General features: G+C 52.3%; 1 protein-coding gene across 6 annotated transcripts in view; it reads left to right on the top strand.

Annotated features, from left to right (window-relative positions):
• Positions 1 to 18,546, top strand: part of ADCY1 (adenylate cyclase 1) — a 99,311-nt gene that overhangs the window by 49,451 nt on the left and 31,314 nt on the right. For 5 of the 6 annotated variants that reach the window (XR_014065975.1, XM_081531081.1, XM_081531080.1 and 2 more), the window contains 8 exons: positions 3,090 to 3,248; positions 6,354 to 6,495; positions 7,885 to 8,040; positions 12,763 to 12,957; positions 13,129 to 13,226; positions 14,186 to 14,270; positions 17,507 to 17,596; positions 18,098 to 18,354. Coding sequence is in view for 5 of the 6 variants with exons in the window: in XM_081531081.1 (XP_081387207.1) it covers positions 3,090 to 3,248; positions 6,354 to 6,495; positions 7,885 to 8,040; positions 12,763 to 12,957; positions 13,129 to 13,226; positions 14,186 to 14,270; positions 17,507 to 17,596; positions 18,098 to 18,354 (1,182 nt within the window). In the remaining variant the exon portion in view is untranslated. Of the gene's footprint in view, positions 1 to 3,089; positions 3,249 to 6,353; positions 6,496 to 7,884; positions 8,041 to 12,762; positions 12,958 to 13,128; positions 13,227 to 14,185; positions 14,271 to 17,506; positions 17,597 to 18,097; positions 18,355 to 18,546 lie in introns of those variants that run through there. The other variant, XM_081531084.1, reaches the window with a different exon arrangement.

Genomic DNA, 18,546 nt, shown 5'->3' with positions numbered 1-18,546 from the left:
TTTTTTTTTTTTTAATGGTTTTTCTTTTTTTTTTTTTTAATTTTATACAATTAAAAAATTACGGTATAGTTGTTTACAATATTGTCTTAGTTTCAGATGTACAGTGAAGTGATTCAGTTATACATATGTGTATATTCTTTTTCAGGTTCTTTTCCCTTATAGGTTATTACAAGGTATTGAGTATGGTTCCCTGTGTTACACCGTAGGTCCTTGTTGGTGATCTAGAGTGAGACAGTTCTTGAGCAAAGATATATCTTAAGTGACTGTCCAGTTAGCTGCACATCTGTTACTGCAATTGAGAACCTGCTGGAAGGGATGACAGATGGAGTGAATTGGTAGAGTGTCCTGGGCTGCCTGGTTGGTTGGAAGCTGGCGAAGGTCCTACGTCTCAGGAACCCCTGAAGGCCTGCTTGAGGGAGATGGACGTGGGTCCCAGAAGTCCCCTGCCCTTCTTTGATTGCTGCAACAGTAGAAATGCCTAACATGCACAAAAACACCTTTTGCAGATTTACTTATTTACATTTCCCAAATTGATTTCTTTTTGTGAATTAAAAAAATTTTTTTAATCTGTTTTCTTAATTTCAGTGCCTTTAACTGGAGATTGGCAAATGAATGAAAAAAAGTTAAAACTGAAAAAAAATACACATTTAAAATATATTCAGCTAATTAGGTATTCAAAAAACCTTTATTATAGGTTGGTGACATGCATACTTCTGAGATTCTCAAAGCTGAACACCAGGCTGCCCTGCACCCTGCATAGAAGTATCTGATTCTGTGGTCTAGCCTCCTGAATGCAGAGGATGGTGAGCTAGGCTGGAGGGCCAGCCAGGAAGGTGGCGTCTTAGCTCACCTTTGGAGCCCCTGGGTGCCATGGTTTTGGGGGACAGGCCCTTGATGAATGAAGTGACCAGTTATGTGCAGAGCTGCTCCTGGTTAGAGGCCAGACTGTGAGGAAGGTTTGAATGGAGGCTGCTTGGGGCAGGGGGCTGTGGCCAGTGGGGGCCCCTGCGGCAGTGGGTAAGTGGAAGTTAGGGTGAGGGCAGATGGGGGGATGCTGACCTGGAAGGTGGGCTGGGTCCAGCGAGCCTCGTTCTTCTTGTGTTATTACTGACAAATGGGACTTTGTAAGTAATGCTGACAAATCCTGGCCTCAGTGGAGCAGGGTGGTGGCAGCTCAGGGCCGAGCAGGTTTGCCATCATCATCCCCTCTTGTTGGAGTGCCCCGTGGAGCCTCTGTTAGTATCTCCACAGCCCATGCAATAGGAGCAGCAGGATATGGGTGGTGAGGGGCATTGGGATTGAGTTTGAATGCTTTCAGAGCCTGTGGGGGCTCATTCAGCCCCACGTTGGATTGCACACAGTGAAACCGAGGCCAGGAGAGGGCAGAGGTCGGGGTGTGGTCAGTTACCAGGTCAGATGGGGTTTCCCTAGAGGCCTTCATTTCTCTTAAACCACCTCCCCTGCCCCGTGTTCCTCCCCACGCTCTGTCCTCCCTCTCCTGCTCCGCGACCATGCCCTCTCATCCTGTCCCTTCCTGGTTGCAGCCTCTAGTCCTTGGTCTGAAGACAGGACACTGGCATTGAAGCAACTGAGTATGCAAGAGCTGGGCTGGGGAGGCAGAGCTCTGAGGGCTCGGCCGGTGGGGCACCCTGGGTGGATAAGTGTTCCCTTCTTTAACACTGCTACTCCTGCTATGATGATCAATAAACTGTGTATTATTAATAGGGGCATCATTTATCAATAACCTGCTATGAAGAGATGATGGGTTTCAGAGTCTTTGGGGATTTTTGGCCATTTCCATCTGGCATTCCTGTGGGTGGCCAGCTCTGTCTTCGTTTCTGCACAGAACTGGCTCCTTTTGCTGTCAGAGGCCTGGTGAGCCAAAGCTTTGGGACCTTCCTTCTTTTTCACTCTCCTTGTGATGTTGTGGACTTAAGTTATGTCCTGGTCACATTCATTTTGTTCCAGATGAAGATTCCCAGTCTCTTTATTCCAACATCACTCAAAGCTCCTCATTCTTCATTTTTATTTTTACTTTTTTTTAGTCTTTTAGGTTTTTTCTTTGGAGAACAGTGAGCTGGCGGTTCTCAGGAGCTGTGGGTGGATGAGGGGAACTGAACTGTCCTATCATGGGCCCGCTGTGTCCCCCAGTTTGTCTCAGCCTCCCTCCCTTCTTGCTCTGGATCTTCTAACACAGCTGCTGTTCAGGGCCACCTTTGGACCCACCAAGGGTGGAGGGGCCAGGGGCGCCGTGACTGACCCCCTGCCTACCCTCACACTTCCTTGAAATTCTGTCACTTGGAGCATGCCAAGCAGGCCTGATACTGCTTCTTCAACAATATGCTTTAAGACCGTTCTGACTTTTGGGGAAAAGTGGAAAAAACAGAAACATGACATCAGAGGGTCTCCCCGTGGCAGCGTGGCACTTCCAAGGGTGCTCTCTCCTGCGGGCCTCAGGGCTCCAAGCCACCCTCTGCTGGAAGCTAGAGCCCAGGGACATGAGCGGCTGGGCAGGTGGAGTGCATACTGGCCCTGCAGTCTGATTTCAGCATCCACACTTTTCATCTCATTTTCTCCCACGAGTTGACTGTGGCACAGTTTACGTCCCACAAAGTCCTCCTGTTGTTCGGGCGGGTTTGCAGAGTCCTGGGCCTCCCCACAGGATTAGCCTGCCCTCTCAGTCAGGGAGCTTGGGGTCAAACCTTGACCATTCCTGGGTTTGTTCCCCGTGGCTCTTATGCTGGACCTCAGGTAGGCAGCAGGCATGAGCACCCCTGATCAGGTCAGTGGTACACAGAGCAGGATCGGGGTCCTGGGACTGGGACCTTGGGCTTGTTTCTCTTCTGTGGTTGCCCTGGGTAGTGAGGGGGGTGGGGAGGTGTGATGCCTTGTGATCTGGGCAGTGGCCATGGGGTTTGGGGGAGCTAGCTTGGAGGGACCCCTGCTCACCAGAGGGCACAGCTCAGGGGTCAGGCTAATTAGGTCAGGAGACCACCTTCCCATCCACGCTCCTGCTCACCTGCGCTCATGGTATTTGGGGAGCAGACTATAGGGTTCCAGCTTCTACTCTGTGTCTATGTTTGCTGCAGGTCTGTGGCTGAGGCCACTGAGGTGGACTTGAACATGCGTGTGGGGCTGCATACTGGCAGGGTCCTCTGCGGGGTCCTGGGCCTGCGTAAGTGGCAGTATGATGTGTGGTCCAACGACGTGACCCTGGCCAATGTCATGGAGGCTGCCGGCCTGCCTGGGTAAGTCTGGGACCCTGAGGGCAGGGGCAGAATAGTAGTTGGGCCTTTCCCGGCCATCCTAGCCCCCATCGACAATTGGAGGGGCTTGCGCTGGGCTGACTCAGACTCCTGGCCCCCAAGGAGAGCAGACAAGCTGACCGGAGGAGGTGGAGACTGAAAGCCCCAGGTCTGCCTGGCTGGGAGCTGTCCTGAGTGCTGACTGCTGCTTCTCATTTCACTTGCTTTCTCAGACTTAGACAGTGGAAAGTGTTGTGGTTTAGTGCCGCACTAGGGAAGTTAACAGATTTTCTTCTAGAATGAGGGTGTGTTTCTCATTGGTCTGTGCACTTCTAATGCTTTCTAATTACAGTTATCTCCCTTGGTCTCATTTTATTCAAACCATTCCACAGAGCCAAGGCATTGTATTGCTTTAAAAACATCAATCTAAGAGCTGAGTGGGTGCTCCTTCCATGAGTGGTGGGCAGCAGGGGGATGACATGATTGCAGGAAGGGGGCTCTGAGGCACACTCGGCTGTTAGTCACACCCTCCTGCTTTCCTCCCCTTAAGGGGTTTGCAGGATGTGCTCGCAGCTGCTGCTGGGCCCAGCTGTGATTCCCAGGGGCTAGAGCTGAGTATTAGACACTTGCACATGTGTGTCTGCTTTGGCACGCTTCCTCTGAACTTCAGGGCAAAGCTCTGTGCCCTCTTCTGTGGCCCCTCTGACCCTGGCTGCCTGTCCTCTGCCTGCCCCCAGGCATCCTGTTCTCACCCTGGAGACCTGCCGTCCTCTGGGCCACGTCTCTCCTCCTCCCTCCTGGCCTGACCTCAGTGGAGAGTGTGGAAACAGGGGCCCCATTTCTGTGTGCTGAGGCCCTGAGCTTGGCTGAGGGCCAGGTGGCATCCGAGGCTGCTCGGTGCGCTCTGGAGAGTGGCTTTGAAATCAGGAAAGGGAGGCTTATGGGACTTGAGGAAGTAGTGAGCCTGGAGGTTAGAATCCAACAGCAGAAAAAGGGAGGTGGGGGCTCAAAATCCTCCTCAAAGCCTCACTGTACCTGCCCCAGGAATGGCCATGGCATTTCTGCATGCTCAGTTGCTTTGGTTGTGTCTCACTCTTTTCTACCCCATGGACTGTAACCCTCCAGGCTCCTCTGTCCATAGGATTCTCCAGGCAAGAATACTGGAGTGGGTTGTATGCCCCTCTCCAGGGGATCTTTCCAACCCAGAGATCAATCCCACGTCTCTTAAGTCTCCTGCATTGGCAGGTGGGTTCTGTACCACTAGTGCCACCTGGGAAGCCTACGGCATTTCTAAGTGAGCTCAAAAACCCTGGCATTGTTGTCTGTGACCAGGCTGCCTTTGGGCATCCCCTGGGGGGAGCCTCGAAGGCACTAACCCCTCCCTCCCACACCCTGTCCTTCAGTGCTCCCCCCCCCCCCATCCTGTTCTCTGCCCTTCAGAGCAGGGTCTCAGGGGGTCACTGTAAACACCTTCTCACTGTGTCTGCCCCTCCCCATCTGGCAGCTGTGCTCATAGCCCCTTGTCCTGCACAAAGTCCAGACCCTCAGCCAGCAAGGAGGTGACAGGAGCCACCCACCTCCATCCTCCCCTACCTGCTAAGGTCCTACGGGTCCTACCTGCTCTGCAGCTCCATGTTTAGGACAAGCACAGGGACTTCCCACCGTTAGGGAGCTCTCCACAGGCCCCCTCACCCGGCCAGGGCCTCTTCCAAGTTGGGGCTGACCTGTAGCTCTCCATCTACGTGACTCCTTGACTCCAGACACCTACCTTGACTCCACCTACTAGACTCCCAGGAGGGGCTTCATCCCCCATGCCCTCTCTCTACTTGGCTTCCTTCTTCCCTCTTTTCCTCCACTCCACCTTTCTGAGACACTCCTCTCCACGCCCCCCACCAAAGAAAGACCACCAGCCAGGAGCATAGTGATTACAGAGCACCTGATGGGTGCAGTGCTATTCCTGGAGAGGGGTGGTGGTGGTGGTTTAGTCACTAGGTCGTGTCTGACTCTTGTGATTCCGTGGATTGTAGCCTGCCAGGCTCCTCTGTCCATGGGATTCTCCAGGCAAGAATACTGGAATGGATTGCCATTTCCTTCTCCAGGGGATCTTCCTGACCCAGGCGTCAAACCCAGGTCTCCTGCATTGCAAGCAGATGATTTACCAACTGAGCTATGAGGGAAGCCCCTGAAGGGGGACGCTGGCAGCAAAGACAGAGCCCCTGGCCCTGGTGGGGTTCACATACTTGGGGGCCAGAGGGAGCACTCTGGGGAGTGCACAAGAGGGGAGCATGACACAGGGCTGGGGGGCCCTTTTTCATCAGTCAGACTGGGTCTCCCCAGGCACCGAGGTCAGTTAGGGGCTCACAGGCCCTTGGGGGCACTGAAACTCTGGAACTCCACACCGGGCACAAGGAGGAGGGCGAGTGATGAAGGCCCAGACCTGCGAGTCTCTGAGAGAAGGGGGGCCAAGAGGCAGAAAGAGGAGCAGGGGAGGGGCAGGGGGGTGAGAAGGAATGCTCTTAGAAGGAATGCAGGGCACCAGGAGGAGGGCCTGGGGAGGACGAGAGCCATCAGCTGTGTTCAGTGCTGCACAATGAGGACCAGACACCAGATCAGCTGTGTGCAGCCAGCAGTGGCCTCAGCAGAGGGTTCTGGGCATTGAGGGGGACAGAGGAGGCAGAGCATTGCCGTTCCCCCTGCAGGGCCTGACACTGGGCCAAGTCCTCCCGCCCAGGGGATTTCGGGGACAGACAGCCTGGGGAGAGGCCTCCTTCTCCCTCACTTCACCGCCCTCTGCGTCTCTCGTCGTCCCTTCTTCCTGACACTTGCTTCCCTCCTCCTCTTCAGTTCCTCTCTGGCCCCTTCTCCCCTCTGCCTGCAGCCCTCTCTGCTCTCAACCCCTCTTTGCACACGTTCCCCTCCCCCTGGGTCCCCCTAATGCTCCTCTCCACCTGCCAGCCCTCCGTGCTAATGCCCCGGGGAACCTGAGTGGTCCTTCCAGAGCTTGCCCGTGGGGAGGGGATGCCCCTGTCAGGACCCTGCAGAGTGTCGGCCCTGTGGGGGAGGCCCCGCCTTGGCTCTGAGCAGGGATCTCCACGCCCTTTTCCACAGGAAGGTTCACATCACAAAGACCACCCTGGCGTGCCTGAACGGTGACTATGAGGTGGAGCCGGGACACGGACAAGAGAGGAACAGTTTTCTGAAAACTCATAACATCGAGACCTTTTTTATTGTGCCCTCGCATCGGCGAAAGGTAGGCTTGAGAGCGCCTCCTGTGCAGAGCCTTCTCAGATCACTGCTTCTCAGGCCCTGAGCTCTGCAGACTCGAGGGTGTTCCCACTGACCTTGTGTCCTGGGCCTGGCCTGCTGCACGTGTGGGGAGGGCTAAGGGGAAGGGGTGGGGAGGGAACTTGGAGTCAGGGCCCTGGGGTCGTTAAGGGGTGGGCCATCTGAGTCCTCCCACACCTCCCTGGGCCTTTGCTGCCTCTCCTGCAAATTAGGTTTGAGAACCTTCTGCAGGAAGTCGGTGATGGATTGCACTGTGGATTGAGGGGTGCTGTGCACAAAGGAAGGCTTGTGACCATCCTGTGTGGACACTGAAGGTCACTCGGCCCTGGGGAAGTGATCTGGACACAATCGAGGGTGACTGAGCCACTTCCAGGGCCCAGGCGAGGGGTGCAGGGCCCAGGGGAGGGTGCAGGGCTCAGGTGAGGGGCACAGGGCTCAGGTGAGGATATAGGGCTCAGGTGAGGGTACAGGGCTCAGGTGAGGGGCGCAGGACACAAGAGGCTGTGGTGCTCCTTCTGGACACAAGCAGGTCAGATATGAGGGAGAGCTTCGGGTTTCGCTGTCCTGGTGCATCCCTGGTCTAGCCCTCTCCAGGCTGGGATGCAGTGCACCCATGTGACATGGGGACCTTGGATGGGGTAGCACTGGCAAGGCAAGAGAAGTGGGGCTTAGGGAAGGACAGGTAGGGTGAGCTGAGCTGCTTCCTGGAGAAAGGGAGTGAGTGTGCAGAAGAGCAGGTGTGAGGTGGTCTGGAGGAGGGCCGAGTGAGAGGTTTGGTTGACCAGCTTGGGTGAACCTGGGAACAGGGGAGCAGAGGGCGGGGCCTGACGAGGGAGGCCTGGGAGCTGCTGCAGGGATGCAGGAGTTTCTGAGTTGGAGGAGGGAGCCTTGGGGCCCTGTGTGGATGCCGCCCTTCTGACATGCAGAATTAAACGACAGCGTCAGGCAGGGCTGTGGTTTGAGGATGTGCAGGATGATGTGGTTTGTACAATGAGCAGCCCCTTTGGAGAATCTTGGGGAGAAAAAGGGAGAGAAAAAGGCAAAGGGCAGAAGGGGAGGTCTACAGAGTGACTCAGGGGGCCGGTGGATGACACTCACCAGCGTGGTGCAGACCTAGCTGGGTGATGTCCACACATCCGCCCTGGGATTCAGGCATTGCTCTGGTTTCAGAGGCATTGGGTGGAGTTGAGAGCTGCATGTTTGGGGACTGGGTTGTGGTTCTGTTCGCTGGCTAGCAGCAGGCCTTGGGCTAGCTGCCCGTGACCCCTCTGCCCCGTCACATTTGTGCTCCCCGCCCGAGAGGCAGGACGTGCCTGTTACTCACAGCGTATCTCTTTGCTGCATGTCTGCACAGATATTTCCAGGGCTGATTCTCTCAGACATAAAGCCGGCCAAGAGGATGAAGTTCAAGACCGTGTGCTACCTGCTGGTGCAGCTCATGCACTGCCGGAAGATGTTCAAGGCCGAGATCCCTTTTTCCAACGTCATGACCTGCGAGGATGACGACAAGGTAGGCTGACCCTGCTCCCGCGTGCCGGCCCTGCCGAGTCCCCACCTGTGCATCCTCCTAGTGCGGTCCTGCTGTGGTCAGCTCCATCAGCCCCGCCCCTCATGTTTCATAGTCTCGTAAATGCTCTTTGGAGCTGGGCTGCTTTGCTTTCCTGCAGAAACCTTTTTATTATCTTGTATTTTTTTTCCCACAAGTTGACATTCTATGGATTTATCGGTGAATTCAAGCTCAGATCCCCCAGATGTTGGTTAAACCTGTCCTCAGGATATTCGCACATGTCAGATGTTGTATTGCTGCTTCTGGAGGCTCCTTCCCCTTCCGTTTGCACCCCAAGAGCCTCAGTGTGGTGTCACCACAGCATTGTCCTTCACCTCCGTGGGGAGCATCTCTGGCCATCCGCCCCCTCCCTCTCTGGCTCTCATATCAGAGGCCCCCCTTCCTTGGTTAAGTCCCTCTAGTTGATGGTACATGGCCTCCAGACTTGAAAGAGGTTCCTTTTGGAGGTGTTCCTGCAGGGCAGCTTGGGTGCAGGACTTTTAAAAAATCAAGTGTAATCCAAAAGAACCCACAATGAACAAAAAAATCAAATTTTAGATGAAGCCAGGGCAGAGCTGGGTCATTGACCTGGAGCCCGAGGCAAGGGCTGGTGTCCCCAGGACTCCTCGGAGAAGTTGGGGTGAGGAGAGGGGAGAGAGTGAATCATTCCTGTTGGATTGCCCGGGAGGGTGGGGTTCATAAGATTGAGGAGCCCAAGGTTTTCCTGGGCAGAGCCTGCTGACCTGTGAAAGGAGCCTGTACCCTTTGGATTCAGACTGTGTCTGAAGAGCCCATACAGTTAGCATCAGTCTCTGCTTCTCTGGGACCGAGCAGCCCCCTCGGTGTCCCTGCTCGGACCTGAGAGTGCCAGCAGCAGACCCTACCCTGCCCACTGCTCCTTAGTTGGGGAGAAATCACACACTGGGCTCACTGGCCACCTTCTATGGCTGGTGTTTGCAGCCCATCCCCCTGGCCTCATGGCCCAGGAACCCAGGTTGGCCTGCAGCTCCATCCTTCCCATCCCTGCTGGGGAGACCTGCTATGCTCAGGGCCCCTTCTCTCCCTTCTTTCACAGCAGAGTTCGGATTCCTGGATTCTTCTGTCTCCCCTGGGAGCACGAGGGGTGGTATCCTGGGTTTCATCCTCAGCCCCTCTGTCCTCACAGTCTCCCACGGGTCTCCCTGGGGTGCTCAGGGTCCTTAGACCCCCGCTCCAACATCCCCGACATCTCTGGTGCTTGGGACACCTCCGCTGCTGCCTGGCCAGCCCCAGACTGAGGATCCCACAGCCCAGTCCTGTGCTCTGCTCTCAGACGCCCTCCTGGATCCATCCTTCTTCTCCCTCCATCTTGTTGCCTCCTTCAGACTCTGATCCCTCGTGTGCAGCGCACCCAATTCTGACCTCTTTGCCGCCTGAACAGCCTCTGTGGGCCCAGGCAGCTCCCCTGCTTGGGGAGACAGAGAGACGGCGCAGCCCCCATGGGCAGGTGCCAGGTGCTGGGGGCCCAGCTGGGAGCCTGGACTTCTGCTGCTCTGCTCTGTGCCCCTTCATCACTTTTGCCTTGTGATCGGGGAAACAAGTCCAGTTTCCAGAGGGAGCAGTGTTGGCACTGTGGGAAGGCATCAGTGGGTGAAGACAGGGCAGTGACAGGCGGGTGGCCCGGGGTGGGGAGTCCATGGTGGTCTTGAAAGGATGGAGTGGAGAGGCCGTGCCTGGACGGGGCTGGCCACCAGCGGGGGCATTTGGGAAGGATGACGTGAGTGACCCATCCAGTGACCTCGAGCAGAGCAGCCCCTTCCCTGGGACCATTCTCCACGGCGGGTCCCGAGTCCTGGATCTGCTTTAGGACGAGTTTTCCTCATCTTTTCTGTTGCTGTCTTCTGTTCACTTTATCCGCACCTCCAGGCCTGACAGCCTGATGGATGTGTTCTTGCAGATGGAGCCTGCAGAAGGCTGGCGGGATTAGGACAGTGGGGTCCACCACTGTCTGTGCCTTTGTGCTGCATTTGTGAGAAATTGTGTCCCAAGTTCTGAGGACTGTGATTCAGGTGTATGTGGTCAGCCTCAGAACACAGCCTGTCTTGGGTTCCCCTGTTCCTGGTCTCGCCTGGATCAGAAGTGTGGGAGCCCAGGGTGGGTTGGCCGCTAGGTGGCGATACCATGCAGGTGCCTACAGGGTGGCCTGAGCTTCCAGGTTTGGTTTTAGGGCTCCTGCACAACCCAGTTGCACCCCAGTTTCAGACCGTGCCCAAGGAGCTGCTCTCCTTAATAGGCAGGGACAAGCACCTTCAGTAAAACCCGACCTCCATGTGCTTACACTTGTTCTATTTCTTCCTTCAATATTCCTTCCTGATTATAAAAGTACTTTATTGTGGAAAATATAGAAAAATACAAAAATTCACAAAGAAGAAAATGAAAAGCATTCATCTATAATCTGACCACCTACAGCCAACCTATTATTAATATTTTGGTCCTTCTAGCTTCTTAGACGTGTGTATATTTACACATTTTTAAAAAGAGAATTGATGGGATGATATGCAACATTTGCTGCTTTCTTTCACTTGCTAGTGTATCATAAACATTTCCTTATATTGTTGACTTGTTCCTCAAAAATAGGATTCTTCAGTCATTGAGTGGACCTCCAGCCTAAGGAGAGACCATTTACTTACTCCACTTCTACTGATATTTAGGTTATTTCTGCTTTTTTTTGTTTTTTCTTTTAATCAAAGTAAGTAATTCATAGCCTTTTTGCTCATGAGCATGCATTTACATCTCTGATCATTTTGTAAAGTGAATTTCTCTGCCTCCAGTGTCTGTCTGAGAGTGGGTGTGTAGCTGGTTGGAGGCGGTAGTGCCAGTATCACCCATAGCAGCAGGCGGGAGACGTATCTCCCCAGCCCTGGCCAGTGTAGGGAGATGCCCTCCCTAAAACTGCCAGTAGATTTGCCCCTTCTGGAATGTACACCAGGAGCCTCCCAGTTTCTCTCTCCCTTTTTATTTTAATTTAATTTATTTATTTTATTGGAGTATGGTTGCTATACAATGTTGTGTTCGTTTCTACTGTATGACGAGGTGCATCAGATATACACATACATATATCCCCTCCCTCCTGAGCTTCCCTACCACCTGTCCAGGTCATCACAGCACTGACCTGAGCTTCCCGTGTTTTACAGCAGCTTCCTGCTAGCTCTCTGCTTCACACATGGTGGTGTATTTATGTCAGTGCTATTCTTTTTGTTTGTCTCACCCTCTCCTTCCCTCCCATGTCCACATGTCCATTCTCTATGTCTGCATCTCTCTTCCTGCCTTGAAAACAGGGTCATCTATACCATCTTTCTAGATTCCATACATATGTGTTAATACATGATATTTGTTTTTCTCTTTCTGACTTACTTCACTCTATGTAACAGGCTCTAGGTTTATCCACCTAGTTGTAGGTATCCTGTAGATGTTCTTCATCAAGTTGGGGAAGTTCCCCACTATTCCTTGTTTTCTGATGATTTTTATCATGAGTGGGTATTGAATTTTGTCAAAAGATTTTTTAGTTGATGTGACCGTGGGTTTTTCCATGTGGTGGTTAATATGGTGTTAATATGATAGCTTGTGTGGAGTGTTCAAATATTTAAACCTTACTTATCTAGAAAAGTTCATGGTATAGACTTCTACTTATATATTGCTGAATCCTATTTGTTAATGTTTTGCTAAGGGGTTTTGCATCAATATTCATGAGGGACGTGCCCTCAAAAGTAGTTTAATACTCTCTTAGTCTGGTTTTTGTATCAGGATAATACTTTATAAAGTGAGTTGGGAAGTGTTGACTTTTATTTTCTGGAAGAGACTCTATAAAATTGATGTTAATTCTTATTCAAATATTTGATAGAATTCACAATGAAACCATCTCAGCCTGAAGATTATTTTTTCATGAATTTTTAAATTATGAATTAAATTTATGTAGCCATTATAGAGCTTTTCTATTATTATCTTTCTATATTATCTTTCCTGTTGGGTGAGTTGTGGTAGTTTGTATGTTTCAAGGAGTAGGTGATTGATCTAAGTTGTCAAATTTATTTATAATTAAAAATTATTTTTCTCTTAAAATTTTTTGGCTGTACCTGGCATATTGGGTCTTAGTTCCCCAACCTGGGGTTGAGCTTGTGTCCCCTGAAGTGGAAGCACAGGACCATCAGAGAAGTCACTGAGTTGTCAAATTTATATGTAAACTATTGTTCATAATATTTCCTTATTATCCTCTTGATGTCTGCAGTGTCTGTAGTAAATTTGCTTCTTTCCTGAATTGTTTATATATTTCTCTCTTTTTCTTTGTCATGCTTGCTAGAGATCTGTTGATTTTATTGATATTTTCAAAGAACAAGTTTCATTGCTGTGTGCTGAACACTGTCCACTGCACACGTGTGGGGTCCCATAACCCTCCACATGGTGCCACTACACAACCACCATGTGGCCCCACTTACAAACACAGAAACCCCAACACTAAGGATGTGATAACTCACTCTCCTCACTAGCAGGTGGAGGAGCCAAGAATGCATCTCCGATCCCCATACTGGCCCCCGCCCCAGACTCTGCCAGGTCCTCAGCGAGGACCCAGGAGGATGGAGCGTAAGAGCTCTTTTCTTTGCTAAGTGGAGAATCTGAACATATCCCTGCCTTTCTTTCTATAATGGTCAGCGGAGGGCATTGAGAACAGCCTCGGAAAAACTCAGAAACCGCTCGTCTTTCTCTACAAACGTTGTCCAAACCACCCCTGGGACACGTGTCAACAGGTACATTGGCCGCCTCCTGGAAGCCCGCCAGATGGAGCTGGAGATGGCTGACCTGAACTTCTTCACCCTGAAGTACAAGCAGGCTGAGCGAGAGCGAAAGGTGAGTGCCGGGGGGCTCAGGATGGCTGGGAGTCAGAGGCCCCAGGACGTCCTGGGGACATGGGTGCAGCTCTTTCTCACTGTGGTGGTCCTAGGCATCCTTGGTGTCCTTGGGAAGCCCTTGGTGTCTCCTGGAAGCTGGCGGCTGACGGTCTATTTCTCTGTCTTCTAGTACCACCAGCTTCAGGACGAGTATTTCACCAGCGCCGTGGTTCTGGCTCTCATTCTGGCCGCCTTATTCGGCCTTGTCTACCTTCTAATAATCCCGCAGTAAGTGCCATTCCGGGTCCTTAAGTCCTTAAGTAAGTCATCGGAGGTTACCAGGAATCCCTTTCTTTTCAAGTTCAGGTTCAACTCCTGCGGTCACTCTCCCACGGTGCCCCGACTTTTGGAGACCGCTTGAGCCACACGCCAGTTCTCCATTATCTGGAGGACCTAGCTAAGCACGCCTGATGGCAAATGCATGGGACTGCTCACTCTCAGTTGTTAATTTTAAATGTGCTCAGTCCTCAGACACCACCTACTTTCAGTGTACTCTGTCCACAGCACACGCACTGTTGACTTCATGGCAGTGACCGTGGGAGATAACACACAGGACCACCGATGGGGCACCCTGGCTTCTGGGTGCTTGTCATTTTCAGAAACAGTTAAATGAGGACACGTAGCCTCTGGAAAGGAGCAAAAACATAAGATTTTAATAACTTTGAATCATCCTAAATCAAAGTGAGTGACAGTTTTGGCGAGAAAGACCCCGCTTTTCTTCTAGATGTAGCACTTTCATAATAAACCTTCCAAGCGGAGCAATTCTCCTGTGAGTTTCAGAAGACACTAGAAGCCAGCCCCCACCCCAAGACCCTGTGGACACACAGTGGCCACCTGGATGGCCTATTAAGGGATTCAGCTTTCTTAAGAAAATCCTTCCCAGATGAAGCCCAGGAAGAGGGCAGTGCCCAGCAGCCAAATCTGTGCAACCCTAGCCCTTCCTGCACGTGGAGGGCATCTCTCGAGCATTCCTAGGACTAGAGAGATCCTGGAGGGGGGGTACTTAGAAGTTGGGGTGGACACAGGAAGAGCCTGTCTCCTGGAAGAGGACCGGCATGGGCAGCTCCCGAGAGACCACTGTGTCTTCCTGGGGGCTGGGACCTGTTGGGGGAGGGGAGGAAAGATGGCATCTCTCAGGCACATGTCACCTGGCCTAACCTGCAGTGACTGTATGGCTTCTGTCGTAGGAGTGTGGCCGTCCTGCTCCTGCTGGTGTTCTGCATCTGCTTCCTGGTGGCCTGTGTCCTGTACCTGCACATCACCCGGGTCCAGGTACGTGTGTGCGTGTGTTCTGTACCTGCACGTTATCTGGTCCAGGTATAAGTCTGTGTGTGTCTTGTACCTGCACATCACCTGGACAGGTAAGTGATGGCCTCTGGCTGCCCTCTTGGCAGGACAGGTAGGGGCAGTGGAGGCAATTTGTCCCCTCACCTCCCTGGCAGGGGAAAAGAGTTGTCCGTGTGGCAGGAACATATTAAGCCTGTCACATGGTGCTGTTTGTAGAGTTTCAGCAGCGTGCCCCGTGAACACAAGGGTGGTGGTTGACAGTGATGGAACAAATGAACACGTGGTGTGACACTATTCTGTGTGGATGGAGAGTCCTGCGGCTTGTTTTGTGTTCATGTCCTTGACTGGGGTGTCCATTCTCTCGAGGATACTTCATTTATGGATTGAGCTTGTGGTCCTGTGTCATGTGAGGCTGCTGGGAGAGGACTCTGCCTTGTCCCACATGCCTTTCTCATGTCCTGAGCCTTCATTATCAAACGTCCCATGTCCCCACCAGACTCTCACTTGTCACCTCTGCCAGACCCAGGGTTATTTTCCCACAGTTGTTGAAAACAGCTACTTTGGGAGAAGATTGAATCAGTTTTATTTAAATTCTTTATTATTCATAGGTAACTTCTTGAGTTAGGAAAAAAAATCTACTTACTCAAACCACAGCTCCTTGATTTCATAGATGGAGTGGCATCTGGTTCGGTAAACTGAAATTTCCCACTTCAAATAAGATTGCTTTATTCACCTAATTTCAAGTGAAAGCAAGTGGATGTTAATTTCTATGGCCTGTTCCATTTGTCCCCAGTGTTTGGAATCTGTTCCTGGTGGACCAGCAGTTCTCCTGGCAGAGTTGGCCCTGACTCCACCAGCCCCTTTCTTTCCATCACCTGCCCTTTGCCCTCACCTGTTGGCCTGAGCATTTTTTCTAAGTGTGTGTTTTTGACTCAGTGCCGCAGCTCATGGTCCTAACAGCTGGTGGCTGCAGGTCAGCCGGCCAGCGAGTGCCGCCGATCCCACATCTGCTCTGCAGGCCCTGCGCTGGGCTCTAAGTCCACTGCCAGGCTTGCACAGAGGACTCGGGACTCTGGGTGACAGGGAGGGGCCAGACCGCAGACTATGCCTGGTGGGCAGTGGGGGTGGGAACAAGCCTTCCTGTGGAGGCCAGCACGCGTGGAGATGGGGAGACGCAGGTGGGATGGTCCATTGTAGCCAAATATCACCAAAAAAGCCTCGAGTCAACTGTGGCGACAGCCAGGGCTTCTGGCTGGGGGCAGCAGAGGCCACCTGGGACCGTCACCCACACAGTTGGCGCCCCCATCACTAGGGACTAACTGTGGATCATGTTCTGGGGGGAATTTTTCATTGTTCATGTCAGTTCAGCTACCTTTTTTCTGTATCATGACAGACTATTTTTCATGCTGTTGTTAGGGCTGTGTGTATATTTATGTGTGTATCTATCTATCTATCTATATAATATATATAAAAATTATATTGGTCTGTGTGTGTGTGTGTATATATATATATATATTTGCTCATGAAAAAGAACTGATAAGTTGACCAAATTAACTGTGAAAAAGGAGGCTGTTAGTCTTAAGATGAACAGACAGCCCTTCTTATCCTGTGTGTACATGTTGCTACTCCTCTTGTTGCTCCCAGCAAACAATTCCAAGTTCTACTTGGGTCCCTGTGATTGTCATTACCAGAGAGGTATTTTAACTCTCGTGTGTTTAATCAAACACAGTTGTAGGATCAGGCATTTAGTATCAAATGAAGAGTCTCAGTACCCCGAGGCTGGCAGTCACAGCTGTTCACTGTTGTGTGATCCCGGGGCTCAAATGGCCTTAAATGATAAAGGGAATTTATTGGCCCACATATTCAGGAAAAACCAGAGGGAGGGAGGGAGGGAGGGGAGGAGGGTGGGCCCAAGGCTGGTTTTATCCAGTAACTCGATTCTGCTACTGGAGACCAGTTTTCTCTGGGTCTTCTCACTGCCCCAAAGCTGCCCTTCCTTAGGGTGGCCTAGAGGCCTCAGTAGTCCTGCTGTGTGTCCATGTCCACCCACCATGCTCAGAGGGGGACACCCCCTGGGCAGGGCTTGCCCAGCCTTGGTCAGTGGCCCTCTTCTCCTCGCCTCCCGAGAGACTCTTGTCCTGTTCCTGCCTCTTGCAGCAATGGAGCCAGGCCTCACTCCCAGTGGTGCCCTGGGGGCCTCTGAAGTCCACTGGACCAGAAGGAGCATCTCAGGGTTTGTTGAGTGGAAGCGTGAGCAGCCTGTGCTTCATGGGGCTGAGGGCTTGAATCCCCGGCATGTCTGTGGTCTTGCCCAGGGCTCTGTGGGAGAGAAGACACGGAGGGTGTGATGCAGGTCGGTAAACAAGCAGGGCTGGCACCACCACAGAACAACTCTTCTTTCTGAGAAGCTCAGAGGAGACCCGTGTTTCAAGGGAAATACAACCATGTAGGAGCCTAGAACTGGGACCTGGATCCATACCCACCACTGTGTGAGCTGGAGCACCCACTGTCTGTGCTGGGTTGTAGAATGAGTGAAGTTAGCTGGTGGTGTCGGGGCTGCATTTTTCCCACCTGTAGGGCAGGGATGGTAATGATCCCGACCTCAAAGCAGGGAGAGTTAGGGGGATAACTCTCTAGATGGCCCCAGGCTCCCTGGCTGGTCAGTGTTTTCTCTAAGGTCCCTGTGGTCTCTATTTTTGTTTTCATTTCTAATTTCAGAAGTGTGAGTCTAAAAAGAACTTCTATCCATGAAATCATTTGTTGAATATTGCACAATGTTTAAATAGACTTAAAACATAATAACTGGATAAAAGTTATATAGAGCCTGCGTGAAGAAAATGATAAAAGTTAAAGTCTATCAAGGAAGGCACAAATAAATGGGAAGTCTTTACCATTTCTGAGATAGAGGGATGCAATATTATGAAAATGTCAACTTAATCTCTTCGATGAATTTCAGTGCCAATCAGTGTCATAGAGTGATGGGAGGTGTGGCCCTTTTAAATTTAAAGATGTCAGTTTTCATGTTTTAGTTTGGGCAGCATTTTCACCTGGGAGATTAATTATATGAAAACAGTCAAGAAGTGTGTGTGGAGGATGAACAGTGGGTGAGAATCTAGCCACATACAGATGGCTGCGGACATGCTGCATCATGATTTATTTACTGTGGACATGACTGGCTTTGGGATAAGAGGTAGTTTTTAAAATAGTCTTTTGTTGTTTAGTGTTTTCCAGGGTGCCTGACCATCCAGATCCGCACCGTGTTGTGCATCTTCATCGTGGTCTTAATCTACTCTGTGGCCCAAGGCTGTGTGGTGAGCGTCTCTGCTGGGTGCAGGGATGGGGGCTCCCCTGCAGGGAGCACCCTGGAGGTCCTGTCCCTGGGCTGTAGAGGGAAACAAGGGGGGTCAGAGATTGGCCTGGAGGTGCCCAAGGAAGTGGGGGAAAGGGAACATCTCTCAGTGGAGGAAATGTGATGTCCTTCTGGTAGCTGGGGACTCTGCCCTTCGTTGTGTGCAGAGGACGAAGCTGAGGCAGAGAAACAGGAAGGAGGTGGTGTGGGGAGGAACAGAGTGGAATTGAGTGGTTTGGGAGGATGGTAGGGGCCTTGTGTCCCCCAGGCCCAGATCCTGGGGCACCCCCTCTAGTAGTGAGGAGCCCAGAAGGGCCATGAGCAGGCAGGAGTGTCTGAAACTTGGCTGGTGGCACCAGGGGAGTGGGTTGGAGCCAGAGGCCATAGCGGGCTGGGAGGAGGGTGCACCCTGTGTCCTGAGTGGGGCCCCTCCCACGCTCCTGGTCCCTCTATCCTCCTCCAGGTGGGCTGCCTGCCTTGGGCCTGGAGCTCCACTACCAACGGGTCCCTGGTGGTCCTGTCTTCTGGGGGCCGGGACCCAGTGCTGCCTGCCCCGCCCTGCGAGTCTGCGCCCCATGCCCTGCTGTGCGGCCTCGTGGGCACCCTCCCGCTGGCCATATTCCTGCGGGTCTCCTCCTTGCCAAAAATGATCCTGCTCGCCGTGCTCACCACCTCCTACATCCTCGTCCTGGAGCTCAGCGGGTACACGAAGGCCATGGGGTAGGTACGCTGCTCCCTCCAGAGCCGCCGGCTGGGCGTTGCCAGTGCCTGTCTGGGGCCCTGTGTTTCAATCTGCTGACTAGAAGCTTGTTGAGCCGGGGCTGCTCCCTGTCTTCACTTGGGCCCACCCGCTAGTGAGTTCCTGGGTTTCTTTGTGGACGAGGCTCTCAGCCCGGGTTATTCCCGGGCACC

Source organism: Giraffa tippelskirchi, chromosome 10, assembly GCF_054371585.1.
Source record: "Giraffa tippelskirchi isolate mGirTip1 chromosome 10, T2T-mGirTip1v1.2.pri, whole genome shotgun sequence".
Taxonomy (NCBI): domain Eukaryota; kingdom Metazoa; phylum Chordata; class Mammalia; order Artiodactyla; family Giraffidae; genus Giraffa; species Giraffa tippelskirchi.
Note: the sequence above shows the minus strand (reverse complement) of the source record. Positions and strands in the feature narration are given on the sequence as shown.